Below are 21,805 nucleotides of genomic sequence, written 5' to 3'. Positions count from 1 at the left end.
GGGGATTGGTCACAGATTGGACTCCATCACCCTGGAGGGCTTTTCCAACCTCAGTGATTCTGGGATTCTATCGTTCCCAATAAAACAAACAGGAAAAGCCCTGGGTGAGAATCATCTGTTGCTGACATTAACATCTAGAAGAAAGGGCTCATGCTAAAACAAAAAAATTAACATTACTTCCCACCCCACTCCAAAAAATGCACTGCAGAAAGGAGATGCTCTAAGCCCAAACATGGAAAAGACCAAATTACCTTCTTTTAACTGAAGCCTGGTATAAATATTTTGATTTAAAAAAATCTTTTTTCCTGTCTATTTGTTGATTTGATCTGTGATTTTGTGCTGGCACAAGCAGGTTTATTTGTTTTTAGCTTTTACATGAAATCTGCTTGCAAAAGGATGTAACTCCAGCCCACTGAAGAAGGAATAATGGGCAATTTTCCAGTTTTCTCCCTAAATTTTTCCTTATTTCTGGAGGTCTTTACATGAGGCAAATCTGCACTTCATTCTAGCAGAGCATTTTCAACTAATTTCTGCCAGTCCAAGCTATTCCACAATAACCCTTTTTTTCCCAGCTACTATATCAAGAAAGTCACCAGTGCAAGATATAATTGCAGAAATTAGCTGGATGTTAAAGAGTGAGTGAAAAAATTCCCAGAGGACTCAGCAGCAGACACAAGCCTGGAAGTCTTAAGTAAATACTCCATGTGTTACTATCACTGATTTCTGGAGTCATCTCTGTGCTTTTTTCCTAAGAACCCACATTTTCTGAAAAGTAATTCCCTGCCCCAATATGAGGTTGTGTGGGATAGATCCCAGTTTTGGAAAAAAGCCCCACAAAAGTATGTACTAAGAAGTAAAAACAACAAGTGCAGCAATAGAAAAATTCCACTCTGGTGATGTTAACCAAGAAAAAAAAATCCTCTTCCCCCTTGGGTTTTATTATAATAATTAGAAATTTAAAAGGACTTAAATTAGCACTGTGCTAAACCAGGGCCTGCTCCAGCTCAAGTAGCCCTTGATGGGACACTCAAGAGTGGAAAACAGTGGACAGCTTTATTCCTTATAATGGAAAGTGTGCAAACAAACCTCTCTTTAACCATCATTTAAGAAATAAATAACTGAAGGAAGAAAAACACACCTTAATGACTATAAGGAAGTTTCCAAATAGGGATATTACATCAAACTCAAGCTATTATGGATGTAAGTTTTTTCCTTACTGACCCACTTCTATTTTCACTTTTTCACTATTACTTTCCTTCATGGATCCTAAAGAGCAGATGTTCTACTGATTTAGGTTAAAATCATACCTTAAACCACATTAATTGACTCCAGATCCTTTAGGAACAGTGACAACATAATGGCAATTTAAAACAGGAATTCTGGGATCTTACTATGCAATAGAAAAAAACAAAGGAGAACCATGATGGCAAAATGAATCCCAGCAAATTCAGGGGACATTTCCTGGCACTGCAGATGAATTCATACCTTGAACACTGTGCTGGGCTCTTCATTGAGGTTCACTCTGGTGACGACACGTCCAGAATTTTCCTCTACATCAAAGATGCTGGCACTGTAGGGAAACTGGACAACATCCACCTTGTAGTGCACCTGACTTGCTGGGGTGCCCTGGAATACAAGAAGAGGCAAATTTTGGGCTTTTACACACCTCCTGAAGGATTAAGATGCAGCACTGGTAAGGTCATGACAAGCAGAACTTGCTGTTTGCTGTCCTCAAACCTGAGCAACCCATTCAATCCCCCCAAAGTACTTTCCATGACACATGAGAGGTCCAGGAAGAAAAGTCACCAGAGGTTTGGAAAGAAAAGGGCTCAATCCCTGTTGCTGGATACTGCTAGGAACTAGGGAAAAGGCAGCTTTGAAGCCTTAGGTTTCTTAGCTGCTTGAAGACAAGAAATTCTAACAATGATTAAACACTTACTAACAATGTGTACTACGTGATGTTTTGCAAAAAACATGTTTTCAAAGAAGTGTTACCTTCTTAAACCAATAAGTCCTTTCTGTTTTGCACATACTCCCCTATATATGTGTAGTGTTTCTTTACATAAAGCTCTTTTGCTTCTCCATTACACAAAGAACTATATTGCATTACCCTTTCCACCACTCCTATAGTCAAAATACAACAGAACCCCCAACTACTCAAACCCACAAATATTTTATAGAAACTGAAACTGAAGATGAGCATGGCTTAAAGCTGGATAAAATACCTTTCAAAAATATTTTCACTTGCTATAAAACTCATATAAGTTTAAGAAACTTGTGAGTGGTTAAAGAAGCTGCTGTTTTGCAGATGTATTTTAAGCAGCCCTAGAAAGAAACCTTCCCATGGTTCAGACCCTGCTTTGGTGACAAGGATATGGATATGCAAGTCTGGATATGCAGAGATTTGGGACATTTTACAAAATTCCAACTAAATTATTTACTAAATATATTTGGGAGTAGATTCAGAGAAACACTTCTGTCCTAGCAACAGCATGATTTAATTTTCTGAAAGCCTCTGAGTCTCAAGCTCAGATCAGGCTTTGACCTTTATGCTGTGTTTAAACAGCCAGAACATCATTAATGGTGGATTGCTGATTTTCACCTGTATTCAATAATGTGCTTTGTTAGGATTGGGAATATATTGCATGTCCCATGCCAGCCTTGAACTACATGGGAACAGAACATTTCCTTTTGTAAACAGCAATGGAAATGGCTACAAAAGTGGTTTGAGCTCACTAAGTGCTATCAATGTTTTGCTGATCCAACAGAAGTAATTTGAGTGTTGCCTCTTGAAGTTCTCCAAGGAATTCCAGCCTGAGCAGAGTTTATGAGGCCATCAGCAGCTTTAATCATCCCAGCTGGGTCTGCCAGGCATGTTTGAGTGGTTAGCAAATTAATAAATGTGTTGATAGTTAAAAGCACTTCACACGTGCTAAAGAGGGCAAATCCTGGAAAAAGTGAGAAATTTCTGGGATCATGGCATAGCAGAGTTCATTATCAACTTTCCCCCTGGCATTCCCTTCTTCAGTCATTTTTCCTCAATGTTATAATTAAGAGCAAATTACCTGCTGAAATCCAACCTATTTGGGCCTGGAGTAATGGCCTTAAACTTGCCTGGAAGACTAAGAATCCTCATCATCATTAAAGCTCCTCACACCAGGTAATTTGTGATTAAATAAACAAAAATCTCATCAGGTTATTGTTGCTCCTGATGTGATTATTAAGTACACTTTGCTCCTGTCACTTCAGAAAAATAACAAAACCAGGATTTATTTTTTATTTATGGTATTTTGGCACTGATGAAATTAGAAAAATCTCCAGAGAGATTTCCCAGGGAAATCTATTTAGAAGCGAGTTTTAATTATCTGAAATATTAATCATCTTTTGCCTCTGTTCTAAATTAATTTAGATGCATTATTATGTCTGCAGCAAAACTTGAATCCAGCTGATAATAATCCCAAATAAACCACAGAGCAAGGATTGTGCTTGGCAAGCAGCACATTCATTCTCTCCAAGCAAAGCTTCCCTGAGATTCAGGACTAACATGAAACTTAAATAAAGCTCATCCAGTTCCAATCATTTCTTCCATGGCTGCATGATTCCATAAGATTCCATTTGCTTGGGGGAAATGCCATTTATTTCTGACACAGGTGACAGCTACAAATGTCCCCAGTATTGGTGAGGCTGCCCGTGGAAAAGGAGCCTGGCATGATGCACACTGTCCAGATAACTCCTAGCAAGAAAACTGTAATGGAATAAAGCCAGGGAAAATGGGGAAAAGGGAATCACCATTATTACTGGGGATTTTCATGTGTGTTTCTGCAAGCAACTCAAGAGGAAGCCAGGAATTGTTAATTCCACTCTCCAGGAGAGGAAGGCTGGAGCATCTCTACTAGGAAGACAGAAGGAGACATTTAGAAGAGAAGACTCCAGGGAAACCTTAGAGAGAAATTCCAGTGTTCAATCAGGAAAGTTTTGTAAAGCTAGTTCAATGAAAAAAATTAGGAAGTGGTGCTAAACCCCCCAAATTTACAGGTTTTTGTAACTTACTCAAAGCAGCCCTGGAATTTGGCACAGTCCAGAGCAGCTGCATGAGTTTGGTGGGTCTTACACTAGCTTAGGGATGTGAACAGTGCACTCGTGTAAATTCACCCTAATTTCATTCACATAAAGCCTAAAATTTGAAGGTTTTCACTCCTTAGTAGGTAACTCAACAAGAGGGCCTGAAATATGAATTGCTAAAGCTGGAAATTCTGAATTTTTAACTCTCACAAGCTGAACACACAAAAAATCCTCCTATCAACTTTTAAAGCCTCGAGGTAAAATTACTTGAAGAGCTCCTCAAATTTGCAGCATGTGTTCCATATTGTAATCTCCAGCAGCCACTGACATTCCACAGGAAGAGCTAAAAGATCAAGGTCTGGCCCACCTGAAAATGGTTTTACCTCCAATTAAAATGCAGTGAATTCTTTAATTAAATATCCAATAGCCTCTTATTTTTGTGAGTGCATGGAAGACAATAAGGACAATTACTCCCAACTTGACAAAAGGAATCCACTGAAGGAAAGCCTCAGGAGGTGTTAAGAGAACAGATAAAGCATTAAATGGGATGTTCTGGAGCTCTGGAAGCTGGCTACTCGTTAAAATGAGTGTTCTGCATCTGTTTCTATTAACATTTCTAATTAAAAAAAAAAAAGAAAAAGCAGGATATGGAGGGGAATTGCCCATGGCCAAAATATCCCAGCTTTTACAGAGATAACTGTTATAAAAAAGGGGATATACAGGAAAAACAAACACTTCTTTTTATGTCAGTCCTGGGAATCACCTCTGATAAATAAACTGAGCATTTATCAAACAGCTCCTAGTGCTCTCCTGCCCACATTTTTGGAGGATTAAGAGCTTTGACACCACTCAGAACCACTTTTTCATCTCTCATTACCAGGCCACTTCAGTGAAGCATAAAATGTTCACCAGGAAGAAAACTCCCCTTGTCTCCAAAGGATTTATCCAACACTAATCCAGGCTGATGATTTCTTCAGCTACAAGGGATGATCTAAATGCCCAAAAAAGAGATGACTGGCAGTATGTGCTGCTGTGAGACTGAGGACTGTGCCAGCCACATCCAGAAGAGCAGGAGGCTGAGCCAGGTACTGCTTTTGTCCAGGCTTTGGAATCTTCCCCTGAAAAGGGGAAATATCTAACAGAACCTAAATCTGAACACATTCAGATGGAGGCAGAGCTTCCCTGCACAGGAATCACCAGTTTTTCAGGTCACAGTATCCAACAGCCTAAACTTACCCACTCCAAGGGACTAAAAAACCCCAATGGACTGAAAATTCCTTAAGATGCAGCTGGACACCACCTCTGGAAAGGAAGCTCAAGCTGATGTGTGAGGGAGAACTCATAAATAAAAGGATTGTTCAAATGGAAAAAGTGCTCAGCTGCCTGAATAATTCCAGTTGCAGTGTGCTTAAAATGAAGGATTTTTATTCTTATAAGTTTTACCAGTTATTTAGAAAGAATTGAAGCTGTTTCCAAGCTTTTCCTTGGCAGACATCACTCTACTTTCCCCCCATCATTCCCTCTGGCCTGGTTTTGTTGCTTTTTGCTTAATATTTCTTGCTTATACCTGGAATTAGGTAGGAGCTCCTCTGGGAAAGGCAGGGTGAGCAACCTGAAGATGCACCAAGTAACTGGAAAAATTATTTGTGCACTTATATAAAATGTTACTATAAAAATGTAAAAAACTCCACTGTAGATTGTTCCAAACAGAACAAAATGTTGATTTACCAGATTTCATGAAAACAAAATTTTCAGGCAAAATCCCCCAGATTTCAATGACCAGAAGGGTGTTTCAACTTTATAATACGTGCAAAAGTAGCTACTAAAACTCAGTCACTGCAAATAAAAAGGCAATTAAAACTAAAAGAAAAAAGAGCAACTAGTAAGAATTTAAAGTGACATTTACTCAAAATAGCCCTGCAAATCTTTCTGTGGCCTTTAGAGAAAAGCTCTGGGTTCATGTTTTAATTGACATTTCACCAAGGGCCTGAAGAATAACTGTGAGAGGTCTCTGGTCTCTGATGCCTTCAGGCAAAGAGGTTTTTGACCACTTTGAAATCCACAGGTTGAAATAAAGACATTACAAAATAACTTTGAGGAAGTGCTTGACACTGGCACAAATTATTTCTGTTTGAACAGAGCAACTCTTCATAATAATCAGAAATCTGGTGGAATTTTTGCAGCAAAACCCACCTTCTTATCAACAGTACATTTTATTGATGGCCTAAGGTTTTAGGCACCAGTTAAATTATGAAAATCACACAGTTTCACTCTCAGATTTTTTCATGTGGACACACATTCCTATATGGAAGGTACATAGAATTGTAAACTACTCAGTGTGTGAAGGTTTGATGGGGGGATGTTTTAAAAAAAATCAAGAGATGCTTTCATCTTCATCTCTAATAAATGAAGTTCTCTTGGATTAATTTAATAGTAAAAGCTCACTCTTACCTCTATATGTTATAAATTCCTAAATAATTTAGGAAACACATAGAAAACAATGGTGTCATTCACTGTCCTGTGTTTCACCTAAATTAATATTTATTTGTTAATATGGAGAGCCCATCTCCACTGACACCAATCCCACCTCCTTCTCCTTCCCCCAAACCTGCTCTTCTGCTCCTGAAAAAATTCAGATTTGCCTTATCTGCAGAGAAATCCCACACAGATGCTGGGCCTTTCCAGCTGGATCCTCACAGCATCCATATTAATTTGACTACGTTGGGATTTGCTGAAAACAATGGTTGTCTCTGAGGAGCTGATTAGCTCTGAAAAGCTTTTATTGCAGATGATGGAAAAATCTGGCTGGGCTTCTATTCTGGATATGGGAATTACATACCTTACTTGCAAAATAACAACAGGAGAAGTTAAGCTTGGAGACTTCAAATTAGTTGGGCTCTTATGAACAGGCATATTTTAAAGCTACAATTATTTTTTAAATATATACATATTTATTTCCCTTAACTGATAAAATAAATGTATTAGTACCCTGCAAATAATATTCCAGCAGGTTTAAAACTCCCAAACCACACAAGTAAAATAGTAGTGATAACTAAGAATATTCTATCCCTTAAGGCAAGTTATGAGCAAGGTCCCCTTGCTGAGCAGAGAAAAGGTTCTGTGCTTTTAAACCAAATTTCCAGTGAATTCATAGCAAGTACTTCGTGACACCATTAAATGTCAAAGACAGCTTCAAATAAATAGAGATTTTTCCAGTAGCACAGGCTGGCTCAGGCAGAAAAAGAAACACAGCCATTTATGCCTGGTAGTTTTACTTTTAAAATAAAAATGATGAGGGACAAAAGTACCAGCCATTATTTTAAAACAAAAAACTGCTTTCAAAACCTCCTTTAAAAGCTTTCCTCCATAGCTGTCTGACTTTTATGGCCCTTGCATTTATTAGAGGCTTAAGGGTAACTTCATTTTTAAATCTCCATAAACATCAACAGGTGTTCATGTGATAGCGACAAAAATGTTGGAAAATGTTCAGCAGGGTTTGGGGCTGTTAAATGAAAAATGAAATAACTTTGCATTGGAAATGCTGATTGCACAGGACTAAGGATTATAAATTTCACCTCAGTGATCTCTTAGTTTTCAAAACTTAGACACAGCAATTATAAAATGGAGCTTTTATCAGAATGGGCAAAGAGAGCCCAAAATATCTCATTGTAAGGCAACAGCACTTATTGAATGTTAAACAAAAGCTGCCTGAACCCCAATCACACCACATTTAGCTAAGCTGTACCTGATTTGTGTCCAAGCACTTCATCAGCTTTTAATGTGCATGGCACATTTCCCCTGAACTCTTCCCCCTGAGGATTATTATCCTTCTTATGCCAAACACTGGCAATTAAAAATTAAACCTGGCTGGCAGAACAGCTCTGGCTTTTCCAGTCCTCAGAGGATCATCTGGTCACTGATGTTCATCAGGCTCTGATGACAGAAATTGACACCAAACTTCAGAACAGGCAATGAGTCAGAGGTTTGTGCCCAGGGCTTCAGCAGCAGAAAAAAACAGGGACAAAAATAAACTTTATCCCCCAAACAAGTACCCTGGGTTCAATGTGGAATGTGCAGCTGTGAGCTCTGCAGTCCCACATCAATCTGGGATGGCTTAGCTGGGAAGTGCACATCAAACAGTGGCAACTTCACACAACTGTGGTTTCTTTGCTCTTGAACTACCCCAAAGACAGGCACAGCACCCCTTCCTGCCTATTGCTCTCATTCTCTGAAGCTGGATAAAGAGCTTTCCTAAAGCCTCCCTGACAGACAAGAGCTGCAGCATTGATCTCCCAGCTCCAGGAGGCAGCCTTGGAAATGCAGCCTCTGTCCTGAACAACACAGCCAGGCTGACATGAAACAAAGGCAGGAGTTACTCCTCTGTGAAGTCTGAGTCAGTGAGAGAGTGGGGGCACTTTGGAGGGTTTGAGTTTCCTCCCTCCTGGGAGTGGAACATGAACAGCTTTTCCTTACCGGGGGATCCTGATCCTCAGCTGAGACCGTGGTGATAACAGTGCCCTTGACTGCATCAGGAGCAACCATTCCCCTGTAGAGCTTCTGGCTGAACACTGGTGAGTAATCATTCATATCCTGCAGAAAACAGAATGTACAGCTCAGTCCTGGGGTTCCAACAAAATTCCAGATGCATTCACAAATGTTTTTGTTGAGTCTCTCCCTCCCTCTGTAGTGATTGCCATTTCCAGGCTCTCCCAATTCTATTACCCCTGCACAAAATGAGGGGGGAAAGTGCTTAAGATTCACAAAAAATGGACGTGGGACTGCCCGTAGAAGGGAATTCTGCAGGAAAACACAGCTCCACGAGAGAACAGAGCAGAGAATGTCACACCACCTTCTTGTGTGGCAGCAGGTTTGGCTCATTTTCCAAAAGAAATGAGCTAATCTGGCTTGATGGTGTTTGCTACCTCTAATATCCAATAAATTAAGGGGAAATAAAATATCCTTTGTAGGACAAAAGGGGATTTGCACACATTCTTGTGCCTCAGATAGGCAAGAATACATAAATATATTTATATATTTGCATATACATATAAACATATCTTAAATATCTTGCAGAGTCATCCAGAGTTGCTTTTCTTTGCGTGGAGATGAAAAATAACCTCTGGTTTTTATTTTTCCTTTCACAAAACAAGATGTCTACAAAAGCACTTTTTCCAATTAAAGTTAATTCTCCTCTAGAAAGTCTTTTGGTTTGTGGCATATTCAAACAGTGACCAGTCTGTCACTCATCTAATGTTGTGTGTCATTAAGGGACATGTCACTTGGTCCAGTGGAAGGTGTCACTGCCCATGGCAGGAGATGAGCTTTAATGTCCTTTCCAACACCAACCATTCCATGATTCTGTGGGACTCTGGAGGCAGAAATCCAAGGAATGCTTTCCCCAGAGCAGTGAAGGAGGAAGAAGAGGGGATTTATCACCCAGGTATTAAATATTTACATTTTTAACTCAGTGAGGCACAAGCATGAAAGGCCCCTTGGTGTCCCCATAAACCAAAAAACCATGAATGTCCCTGCATACAGTGACATTCCCAAGGCTATTTTCTGCTGGGAATGCTGCACTGCAGGGATTTTTCTCCTGCTCTAGCTGTTTGGCCTGTCCCCACCTTTGGGGGGCACCTGGGTTAGTATCAGTGCATTACAGCAAGTGACTGGCTTAATGAGTTTTAAATTACATATTGATTTCCCCCTTAGTGCCTTCCTCCCCTCCTGCTTTGTTTCTCCTCTTTGGCATTCCCAGATGACAGTCTCACTTCCCAACATTTTTGTTCAGCATTTCCACACTTCTTGCAGACAGGGCAGTGTTTGTTTCTCACCAATCTTTTTCCTGGATAAAAGCCCTGTGTAAGTCTTTGGAATGAGCTGTGTCCTGCTCAGAGAATAAGGAATGTGGTGGGGGAGTGGGATCAGGCACATGCTGAGGGTGACAGCTCAGTTAACAAGCTGGCATCAAGAAATCCCTTCATAGGCTTTTGTTTTTCAAGGTGCAAATGTGGATTCTCAAGAACACTAAAATTAAACCTTCTCTCCCAAATTGTGCTTTCTTTGTGCTTCATCCTTATCTTTGCGCAGGGGAGGGATGTCAGGATCCTGTAGTGCTTTTGTGCTGCCCCATGGGAGCAAGGAGGAACAAAAACAACAAGAAGTGGTAGATAAAGAGTATCTATGGTAGGGAGACAGCTTTGGGGGTGTTATACTTTGCTTTTCACTCTGTTTTGTAAATAAATCTGTATAAAAATAGAATAAATGTGTAGCTAGATAAGCAGTGACACAAAGGCTGGTTTGTAGTTTTCTGTAAATACATGGCTGTTATTACCTTACTGTCAAAACAGGCAGCCCAGGTATGTGAAAGTGAGAAATATGGATAATCCATTCCCCAGATTTCCCATTTCTTATTTTGGAGCATGTCTTATTTTTAACAGGAACCTGGATTTGAGTTAATGGCAGACAGGATTTATGTGGCTGGAGGAGAGAACTGGGGAAGATGCTGCAATTTGGCCCCACTTGTGGGGTTACACCTCAGATTTAAAAGGTGATTTCATGACTTCTTACAACTACTTTGTGGAGGGGTTTACTGCCCCATTCCTGAACCTGTGCTTGGGGATTGCACTCATGTGCTGCACCCACTTCTGTGCAAGGGTTAGAGGTGTTTTAAGAAGCCATGAGATGTAATATTCAATTATTTCCTGCTTGCAAGCAAAACACATCTGGGGCTTTGGTCTCTGCTCAGAACAAAGCACAAGACTTGCTCCAAATACATGTTGTCCAAAGTCTCTCTGTGCTGAAAACCTGAAAACTCCATCTCTGCATCTGTCCAACATTAAATTCTCTTTGATAGCAATGGCTGGAGTGAGAACCTTGGAGAGAGATGATTTACAAGGGTCTGGAGGGACAGGACAAGGAAGAATGTCTTCCCAGTGCCAGGAGGCAGGGATAGATGGGATATTGGGAAGGAATTGTTCCAGCTCCAGGCTGTATTCCATCCTCAGGCTTCCTGCTTTGTGCCCAAAAATCAGTAGATTCTTTCTGTGGTTCTGCTCCTACCAAGGTTTCTACTCAATTCTATCTAAGTGGAAATCAATATTGCCTTGCTATGAAACCCATGTCTGAGTTAATAAATGCATATCAGCCCTTTACAGCCACTTTGCATCTGTTGCTTTGTATGACAAGTGCAATAAATAGGAAAAAAAAAGTATTTTTAGAGCCATCTCCTCTTCCACTCATTTTGAATGTCCAATCCCACAAAGGGAAAGAGTGAAGAGCTTTCCTTCAGAGCACAGCATGGGAATCCCCCAAACTTCCCATTCTTCCCACAACTCCAGTTGTGGATCTGCAGTTTTCTGCTGTTGTTTTGTTTTGAATATCTGGAGGCTCTGGGAATGCTTCCTCCAAGTGTTTAATAGTTACCTGCTGTCTGGGAGCTTGCAGGGGAGCATTTAACTTTCCTGGAATTGTGAAACCCCTTTCTAGGGAAAGCAAAGGAGTGGTTTGATATCACTGTACTTGAAAATTCCTATTCCTCTGGTGAAACCTTTAACCACAGAAAGTTCTCACTCAACACCTGATTCCAAAAACATAACTCCAAGATATTTTATTGCTAAAAAAACAGAATGGAAATTTCATAAGGCTACAAGATGTCATGGCCCTAAGAACATTCATAGCCATGAAAAATCTAGAGGAGCCTCCCCTAGACCACATCACATGCTCTGGGACCAGGATCCCATTTTAGTCCTTCCCCAGGGATGCCAAAGGATTCCATATGCATTTTACACATGATACTCTAAAAAACTACAATTTAGAGTTCTTCAGAAACAATATCCTTGCATGTGAAGTGACACAGACAGAGGGGAAACAACTGAAAATATGAGCTTTGTCTTCAGAAAAAAATTTGCTCAGAGGGGAGTTTATTTTTCTGCATGAAAATCAAAGTGTTATTCAACCCTAATTCCATTATGGGAAGATTATCTCTGCCTTTCCTTAAATGTCTCCCATGCCACGAGGTCCTGGCACAGGGTGTCCAGAGCAGCTGTGGATGCCCCTGGATCCCTGCAAGTGTCCAAGGCCAGGCTGGATGGGGCTGGAGCAACCTGGGACAGTGGAAGGTGTGGCAGGGGGTGGAATTAAAAGTGTTTTAAAGTCCTTTCCCACCCAAAACAGTCTGGGATTCCATGAAATACCTGATTTCACCAGATACTGGAGTATCAAGAACTTCAGTTCCCTTCCCATCTTCACATATTCTCTTGGCCTCTCATAATGAACAGACCTTAGTAGCACCAAGTTCAAACCCTTCTGATGATGCTGATATGGCCAAAGCAGCCCCTTGAATTTTATCTGAGTGGGTGCAGAGCTGCATTATACAGGGCTTTTTCTGAAGCTGCACAGAACAGGGCCCTGCTCACATAGCACAACTGGATCTCTTTCCCATTTAGTGCTCAGAAAGCCCTAAAGTAGCTTATCCTATAAATTAAGGGATAATATTCATGATGGAATACACGAGGCAGTAAATTACTGGCAGATGATTGAACTGATCAGTTGAGATGGAAGGAAAGAAAGAAATCTGTTTACCAGCACTGGAGCCCAGCCCTAGGCCACTTATTCCATTAGTGTCACCAGAAATTAGAAATATTTTGGAGACCATCCAGCTGATTTTTTTAAATCTTCCTGTAAGTTTTCTGATGCTGCTCTGTTCTTCACATGGGAAAAGATGTTCATTGTGTGGCTCTTCCTGTTGCCACCAGGATCCCACTGGCCTCCTTGGCCCCAGGACACTCTGCTGGCTCAGGGACAGCTCAGTGTCCCCAGGATCCCCAGGACACTCTGCTGTCCCCCAGGTCCTTCCCCTCCAGCAGACCCCCCCCAGCCTGTGCTGCTGCCTGGGGTTGTTCTCAGTCATTGATAAACAATTTAGACAATCCTGGGTCAAATATTGAGTACTGGGGACACCGCAGTGACTGCCACCAACCACACCCTGTGCCACTGATCACGGCCCCTGTGATCAGCCAGTTCTCAATCACCTCACTGCCCCCTCATCCTCATTTTTTTGGCATTGTTAGAACTGGAATCCACTGGTTTTAGTTATTCTTGTTGCTCTCTCACTTTGAATCCTTCACCTAAGACAATGGCTTTGTTCCACTACACTGTGTCCTAGAAAAACTCCAAAGCAAACCAATCCCCAGCCCAGAAAGAGGAGAAAAACACTTCTACAAACAAGAAACAGGCAAAATAATACAAAAATAATGCTGGTAATAAGAATAGGAGGACACAGCACAAAGCACGCAGAGACCTTACAGGCCCCATGATACAGAAATTCTCATTATTTGTGTTTAGGAACCCATTACTCAGGAGCAACTGTTTCTGTTAACAAACCCTATTACCACAGCAGTTGCTTCCAAATGCTAAATCCTAATCATTTGAACCACAAGGATTTTGCTTTTTCCAGTACTGGGAATCATCTGGATAGTGAGGGGATGTGTGTGAGTACAACAGGAAGCAAAACAAACTCAGCCCTCCCAGACACCCCATGGCTTCTTGAAAGCAGCCAAAGGAATCTGAGAACAAGGAAAAGAGAAAAATCTTGCTCTGTTTGAGGTGATAGGAAGAAATCAGGGTTAATTAGACTACTCTTCCTTAGAAATATTTGAATGGATGCAACAATTATCATTGTCTGACTCCCTGAGAGTCAGGTGGGGATTGGGTTCTTCTCCCAGGGAACAACGACAGGACGGAAGGAAACAACTTCAAGCTGTGCCAAGGGAGGTTCAGTTTGGGTATCAGGAAAGATTTCTTCACCCAAAGGGTGGCCAGATTTTAGAAGGGGCTGCCCAGGGCAGAGGTGGGGTTACAATTCCTGGAAGTGCTCAGAAGATGTGTGGATGTGGCATCTGGGGACACAGTTTAGTGGTGCAGGGTTAATGGTTTCACTCAGTGATCTCAGAGGTCATTTCCAACTAAATAGTCTATGGATTAATTGATCTACCTTTGGCTTTCTCAGCCAAAGGAGTCCTAGGACATCCTTACAATGCAAGGAGCCTTTGGCTGCAGCAGAGGCAAATAACTTGTTTCATCTCAACATGAGGGTACAGATGAAGTTATTCCTCCTGCAGTGAAAGCCCTGCTCTGCAATCTGTGTCTTGACCTAGTTCAGGGCAGGTTAATACAAACTATTTGTAACTTGTCATGCCAAGGGCTCAGAGTCCAAAGAACAGCCCAGTGTGCATCCCCCTCCTGCAGCCACAGGGAGCAGGGGGCTCTGGGTGTGCTCATTCTGCTGGCTATCTCACAAATGATGGACGACACCATCAGGAATCCATAGCTGCTAAACAGAATTCCATTACCCAGGAAAAATTACAGTGCTTGAAGTGAAGAGCTGGGCTGGGAGAAATGACAAATGTGAGCAGAGAAGAGGGAGACCCAGAGGGCTGCAGACCTCAGTAATAACACAAATAAAGTTTTGAGGGTTGGAGGGGCTGGATCTGTGATGGTGACATGAGCTTGGCCACAGCACTGCCTCTGTTTCCCTCTAGCTCAATTTTGTGTTCTTATGTTGGGGACTGTGGGGCATCTGCACTTGTTTTAGTTCCTGTTTGGCCTCTCAAACCCTGTATTAAAGTAATTACTCAAAGCCCAGGCTCTAAATAAAGGAAAGCTCAGGAACTGCTCAGCGGAAGCACATCCAGTTCCTGCAGCAGGAGCAGAGGATGCTGAGTGGGAGGGAAAGGGTGGCCTGTTCTTGTTCTCACTTGGTTTCAAGACTCTGCACCCTGCTCCAGCTGCTCTGACTCTTGGATCAGCCATCTGAGGCGTCCTGAGCATCCTTCCCATCTCAAACAGGAACAGCACAGGGTTCTGCCTTCACTCTCTACCTACTCCCCACATCCCTGTGAATTTTATATCTGGGAACTTCATCTTTAAGCTCAAATAAACCATCCAGACACCTCTTGTAACCAATGTTCAAAATATCTGCCACCTGACATAAAACCCACTAAAGACAGCTGCCCAACACATTGAGATACTAAATCTGTTTTTTCCACAAGTCCTCCTCCATTCTCTCGAGTGCCACTCAAAATTCCCCTGTCCTAGCTCTCACTCCAGGCTAGAATCTAAGCACCACCTTCATCCTAGCACTTAAATATTTGTTTATATCCCCTGATCTGTTGCAAAACTCAGCTTGTCACTGACTATGAAAACACTCACCTTAAATTGGATTTATTTTCTTTCTCACTTAGAATACCCTGTTTGTCCTCCTTCCCAGGCTCTGTTCTGGCCCCAGCCAAACACCTTCCACTCCAAAATTGCTACTTCTGGCTCCAGCCTGGTATTCCAGCCTCTCCAAAGCATCATCATGCTCCCATTTTGCTGCTTATGTGTGGGAAGAGTTTCCAGGAGAGCATTTCCATAGATCCTATTGATCTCTGCCTTAAATTCCCTATTTCTTTGAGAGGGCACAAGCTTCTGGTACAGCCACTACTGAGATGAACTGTAATTTTCCCTGACATTAATTAATGCAATCAACCACACAATCAAACAGACAATGGCTTTTCTACACAATCCTACCTGAAAACCTTAAAAAAAAACCCCAACAAACCCACTCAAACCAATCCAAACTATTCTTTCAAAAATCCAGCGTGCTGGGAAAAGGTTTATTTTAGGAAAAAAACTGAGGTTTGAGCAACTTGCTCTGTAAAAGTCCAACAGAAGAAGCTCAGGGAATGATGGAAAAGCTACTTCCTGTGGATGATGTGGAATGTGCTGGGGAAAAGCAAAGATTAATTGGGAACAGGTGACCTGCACCTCACACTGAGACATTCTGCAGAAAGAGAGACATCATAGAAGTGTTCTGGCATTGTCACCAGAGCTAATAATGGGAGACATTTACTATCCTAAAAGAATTGTGAGCTCAGTAGAGACTGACAAACAGAATTACTTAAAACCATGTGGCAATTGAAGCACCTGCAGCTCCAGAACAGGCTGAACTCCAGACTGCCAAACACTTTTCACAGACACATTTAAAGTGAACATTTGTGAACTGTTGCTTTTGGTCCTGCTACAATTTTTACTCCACTAAAATCTGAGCAATTCAAGTCTCTTCTCTTCCACAGTCCACAAAAGTCAAGGACAAAAGGACAGAATGACTGACAGAGCTGCACCTTTGGGAATGCCAGGAGTAGAATTAAGGCATCTGAGCTCTCATCTCCTCTTGGACACAGGCAAATAAAGATGGGGAAGTTCTGCTGTCCCACCTACAAACACTTAATTCGTGGATCACTCCCAAACAGACACCAGCATCCCTTTATTCCTGGGAAGGGCCCTGAAACCCTGAGGTGAGGCTGTAACTCATTGCAGTTCATGGTGCAAGACACTAAATCAGGCTGTTCCTTAGCAGAGCTGGATTTTCCAGCAGCAGAATCTGGAATCCAGGATGTGCTGTGCCACACCAGCACTCAGTACACCCCAGTGAGTCTTAAAATTACAATTTGCGGGCTGAGAATTGTGCAAACAATTCCATGAGGGGTTTATTTCAGTCTTTCAGGGATTCTAGAGGACAAAATGTTTGTCTCGGGTGTTCTTTGATTTCATAAATCCAGGATTTAACTACGTAATTGCACACAGGAAAATACCTGCAGCTGTTACAAAGTGTGTGTTTAACTGAACAAACTGCTGGCAGAGTAAGACACATACAAGTGAGATGCAGGAGAGCAGAGAGTCCTGGTGTTTCCCAAGGACACCTGCATGGTGATGGAATATTCTGGGATGGCTGGAGAGGATGCTGTTGGCTGTTACCTTGACTCTCACGGTGACAGTGGCCAGCCCTGGAGGCATCGTGCCCTTGCTGTCAAAGGCTTCCACGAGGAAGGTGAAGGTTGCCTCTGTGTCAGAGAAGGACTCATAATCCAAGGATTTCCTGAGGGACAGCTCTCCTGTGTGCTTGTTCAGGGAAAAATACTGCCGGGCTTCCTCAGTGCGGATCTGATAGTTCACATCAGCACCCAGGTCCACGTCTATGGCCTGCAGGGAACAGAGGGACATCAAACAAAATCCATTCTCACAAAATAGCCCTATGAGATTTAAAGGGCAAACTGTTGCAGACATCCTGAGTTTAGTTGTGTTGCTGTAATCGTATTTAATGTGCACAGACATGAGGCATGAAATTCACTGAAAGTTCAAGTTATGTGAAATGAGCAGAGTATTCTGGGGAAATGGCAGTGGAACCTGAATCTCATCTTAGTTCTTCTCCCTGGGCACCTGCTGTTGGCCACTGCCAAGATCACAGAATCCCAGGATGGTTTGGGTTAGAAGGGAGCTTAAAGCCCATCCATTCCACCCCTGCCATGCCAGGGACACCTTCCACTGTCCCAGGCTGCTCCAAGCCCCATCCAGCCTGGCCTTGGACACTGCCAGGGATCCAAAGCTTCTATCGGCATCCTGTGACAGCCTATCATCACCCTTCCAGGGAACAATTCCTTCCTAACATCTCATTTATATCTTTCCTCTTTTAGCTTAAAACTCTTCCTCTTGGCCTATCCCTGCCTGAGAGCAGCAGTGTAGGTTTTGCTGTTTCATTGTTTTTATTAATTACTATGATTTCATAAATAACCTTATCTTTAAAGATTTTTTTGGTACCTGGCTAAAGAGCAAGTGTTTTTCAGAATCACAGAATCATGGTATCCCAGAATGGTTTGGGTTGAAAGGGATATCAAAGGGATATCAAAGCCCAGTGCTACCCCTGCCATGGACAGGGACACCTTCCACTACTCCAGGCTGCTCCAAGCCCCATCCAACCTGGTCTTGAACACTTCCAGGGATCCAGGGGCAGCCACAGCTGCTCTGGGCAAAAAGAACTTGCCCCTATGCTCTAGTTCACAATCTTTTATTGCAGTCTCACTGCCAAGTTAAACAAGAACCCTGAATATTGCACAACAAACACACCCGCTGATGCTTCCTCACCTCCAGCTGCAGGAAGACAGTTCCTGGTGGGAGATTTTCTGGCACACAGACAGTGTAGGAGGTGTTGGTGAACACAGGGCTGTTGTCATCAATATCCAGCACCTTGATGGCCAAAGTGAGGGTGGAGCGCCGGGGGTCCAGGGCTCCGTCTGTGGCCTCCACCACCAGCTCGTAGTGATCCCTCAGCTCCCTGTTCAGCTTCACTGCTGTGTAAATGCTGCCATTGGAGGTGATCCTGAAAAGGTTCTGGAAGTTTGCCAGACTGTAATGGACTTGCCCGTTCACTCCAGCATCTGCATCTGTAGCCTGAAGAGACAGCAGGAAAAACATGGGTTAATGTACAAATTGCAAATCTCCGAGGGGGATTTGGCAACAGACAGAAATGTGGTGAGGCAGGGAAGGATTCTGCCAAATCTGTTGTGTCCAGAAGGGCTTGTCTGGGGCAGCCAAAGCTCTCTCTGACCTTTGACTGGAGATAAAACATCCCACAGAAACAAATGGCTCCATTCCCAGTAACAGAAGGCAGGCTAACTGAATCCCAGCTGGAATTCTTCAGCAGAAAAGGCACAGTTAGCTCAGCCTTGGAAACTTCTGACAAGACAAGGGGAAACGGCCTCAAGCTGTGCCAGGGGAGGCTCAGCTTGGACATTGGGAGGAATTTCTGCATGGAAAGGGTGCTCAGGCCTTGGCAGGGGCTGCCCAGGGAGGTTTGGAGTGCCCATCCCTGGAGGTGTCCAAGGGAGGGCTGGAGGTGGCACTCAGGGCTCTGGGCTGGGGACCAGGCACAGGCTGGATTCAATCCTGAAACTTTTTTCACCCTAAATGATTCTGGGATTCTACCCTATGACTTCCCAAACTTCAACAGAAGATGAATTTAGTACTTGTGAAGCCAAGCCTTCAGGTAATTCTAATGCTGAGGAATCCTCAGGATTGGGTGGTGCCTGAGAGGAATTTTTATCTAACACTGATGTAGTGTTCCATTGCTTCCCAAATCCTTATGGAATGTGAATTTAGATGAAGGATGGATGCAGACAGACAGAAGGGACACATCAGTTAGAAAGTTTCTTTTCATTTAACACATTTGTCACACTCAGTGGTATTTTCATTGCTGCTCTCTGAAGAACTACTTAAATTTTTCTCTTGTTCATCCTCTTGTTCAAACCCAAACATTATCATATTTCATCCTCATTCTCCTGTGCTCAGAAGAGGCTGGTGATTGCCACAGAAAACCATCTTGATTTCTTTAGTTGGGATCTTTGTTCTCACACACTGAACCAAGCCTTAGATTTCAGTGTTAGCCAAATAATTATTGTTATCACATAATTAAAGGGATGGACAAAATTAATAGGTTTTCATGGAGCTCTCAGGTTGAAATGCTGACCTGTTGTTTTGCCTCCTCTTAATTAAATTAGGGTGTGATGAACAATGTTAAGCAAATTAAACAAAGGGCACTCTGTGAGGAAGGTATTCTCATTTATTTGCCTTTCTGAATGACATCTGTGAAGATCATAAGAGATTTGCATGTTTTGTTTTCAGAACAGTCACTGGGAATGCTTAATCCTGGTGATGGTGTTCACTGTATGGCTTGGTAATGAAACTATTTATCCTGCTATAAATCAATTAAAAGTTAATTAAAATTGCTATTAAGGAAGAAAACATTGTGTTTCTTCCCTGCATTACACCCATATGCTAAAGTGGACTTGCTACAACTTCATTCTGACTGGTCCAGAGGTATGTAGCATCCTTCTAATCCACATCTGTCAGCTGGATTTGCCTAATTTCCAATCAATTCAATTTCCTCTGTCGAAATAACAGATCTAAACAACAAAAAACCCCAAACCAAACCAAACAAACCAAAAAACCCCGTAGGAATCTCCATGAGTAATCTGAAATATGCCTATAATTGGAAACTGTGACAAAGAATTCTCATGAGACATGAGAGTTTTGTATCAGGTTAGTTTGGAAGGACGTTTTAGAATAAAAAAACTTCTTGTTTAGGAACGGAAAATAAAATTGCATTCAAATGAATGGCAGGCTTTGCAACTGGGTTCCTAAAAACATGACTGTGAATGTTGGGAACTCATTTGTGCACATCCTTAGGCAGAAACACCTTTGCCACATCCTTCAGGACTGATTTGATTCACAGAATCCAGGATCCCAATGTGGCCAATGACACATCTGCATTCAGGGCTGAATGAGATGGGCTGAGGGTCCCTGTGTAGGTTTGAATCCACCCTGTCCTTGTTCACCCAGGGACCTGTTTATTGAACTAGGTTAGCCAAACTGGGTTTCTTATTTATGGCCAAATTATTTGTCTGGCTACAGACTAGCTGTGCTGTGACATCCACACAACCTTCTCTTCTCCAGGCTGAGCAGCCCCAGCTCTCCCAGCCTGGCTCCACAGGGAAGGTGCTCCAGTCCCCTCAGCATCTTCATGGCCTCCTCCACACCTGCTCCAACAGCTCCATGTCCTCGTGCTGGAAGCACCAGAACTGTGCACAAAATTTCAGTCTCACCTGAGCAGAATAGAGGGGGAGCATCCCCTCCCTCCACACTGCCAGATGAGCCCAGGATACATATCCTGATGTTTATCCAGAATCAGGAAAAATGTTCCCATCCAAAGAGACAGAGCAAGTAGTGCTATTATTTTGGTGACTCCTCAGATCTCCTGGATGACTCTTATTTCCATCTCTAATTCATGAAATACTGTATGATAAAACAAACCTGGAAACCTGGGAATATAAAAGACTCACTACTTTATTTCCCAGAAAATACATCCCACAATTATTAGAGATGCCATCACCTATAAGGGGACAGCCTTTTCCTCGTGGTAAATTCAGATTTGTGCTACCAGCTCTGCTTCCACATTACCAGGAAACCCTCAGAAATATAAACCAACAGTGTTCCAGAGTAATAAATTATCTCCCTCCATCTCAAACAATAGGAAAACACAGTTCTGGGAGAACAGAATGACTAAGACACCTCTGAAGGATCATTAACTCTGAGATGTAATGACAAGGGCTTGATTATCAACAATATTCATTATATCATTATCATCTCTTGCAAAAGAAACCTCATAGTATACCCTCAGCTCTTGCTCACGGTGGTGAGAGGATTTAGGCAGGTTAATTGAGGGTCTGTGCCTGGAATGTTGGAGAAGGAAAACAGCCAAACAAGGTTGTTATTCCTACTTGTCTCCAAATCAGAGAGAAGCACTGTGGGTAACCCCCTTTCCTGAAGACTTAAACATTTCTTAGGCACCACTCGGCCACAAAACCAGCTTCCTTCAGTTTAAATTTCCCTTCTTCAGGAGCAAAAGTCTCCCACAATCCCTATCCAAGCCAACCAAACTCCTGATTTTGGACACCTCCCCTAGCAAACCCCACAGCTGAAAGCAGGAATTGTGCTGGAGGATTCAAATGATGCTGTTGGTGAGAAATATTGTTCTCATGGCAGATAAAATTATTTTTTTATTACTAGGGGTTTAATAGGTTTATTATTGAGGGTTTAATGGGTTTATTACTCTGGGCTGGAAGTATTCCCAAGCCACTCATTTGTGACAAACAGCAAATCAAGTGTGGGTGGGAGTGTTAGATTGGATTTTGCACTTGTTTTGCAGGGAGACTACAGTTTGTGCCCACAGGACAAAATTAACATCTCCCAGATGCAGTCAGAGGCCACAAATATCTGAAATGTGCCTGACCTCTTGGTCATAAACCAAATATTTGTAAATATTTTAAGGAGGGAACATCAGTCATCCATAAAAGTTTGGACTTTCCTTCTT

The 21,805-nt window shown here is 42.3% G+C and overlaps 1 protein-coding gene across 9 annotated transcripts in view; it reads right to left on the bottom strand.

The window, feature by feature from the left end:
* The window catches only part of PCDH15 (protocadherin related 15), a gene marked incomplete at its 3' end in the record, with an annotated part of 626,608 nt that overhangs the window by 69,144 nt on the left and 535,659 nt on the right, over nt 1-21,805 (bottom strand). For all 9 annotated transcript variants that reach the window (XM_079312511.1, XM_079312506.1, XM_079312514.1 and 6 more), the window contains 4 exons: nt 18,022-18,327; nt 16,858-17,082; nt 8,536-8,652; nt 1,486-1,626 (listed from right to left, as the gene is read on the bottom strand). In XM_079312511.1, coding sequence (XP_079168637.1) covers nt 1,486-1,626; nt 8,536-8,652; nt 16,858-17,082; nt 18,022-18,327 — 789 coding nt within the window. The remainder of the gene's footprint in view (nt 1-1,485; nt 1,627-8,535; nt 8,653-16,857; nt 17,083-18,021; nt 18,328-21,805) is intronic.

This window comes from Erithacus rubecula, assembly GCF_903797595.1.
Source record: "Erithacus rubecula genome assembly, chromosome: 9".
In the NCBI taxonomy this organism is placed as follows: domain Eukaryota; kingdom Metazoa; phylum Chordata; class Aves; order Passeriformes; family Muscicapidae; genus Erithacus; species Erithacus rubecula.
The sequence above is the reverse complement of the archived record's forward strand: the minus strand, read 5'-3'. Positions and strand labels throughout refer to the sequence as shown.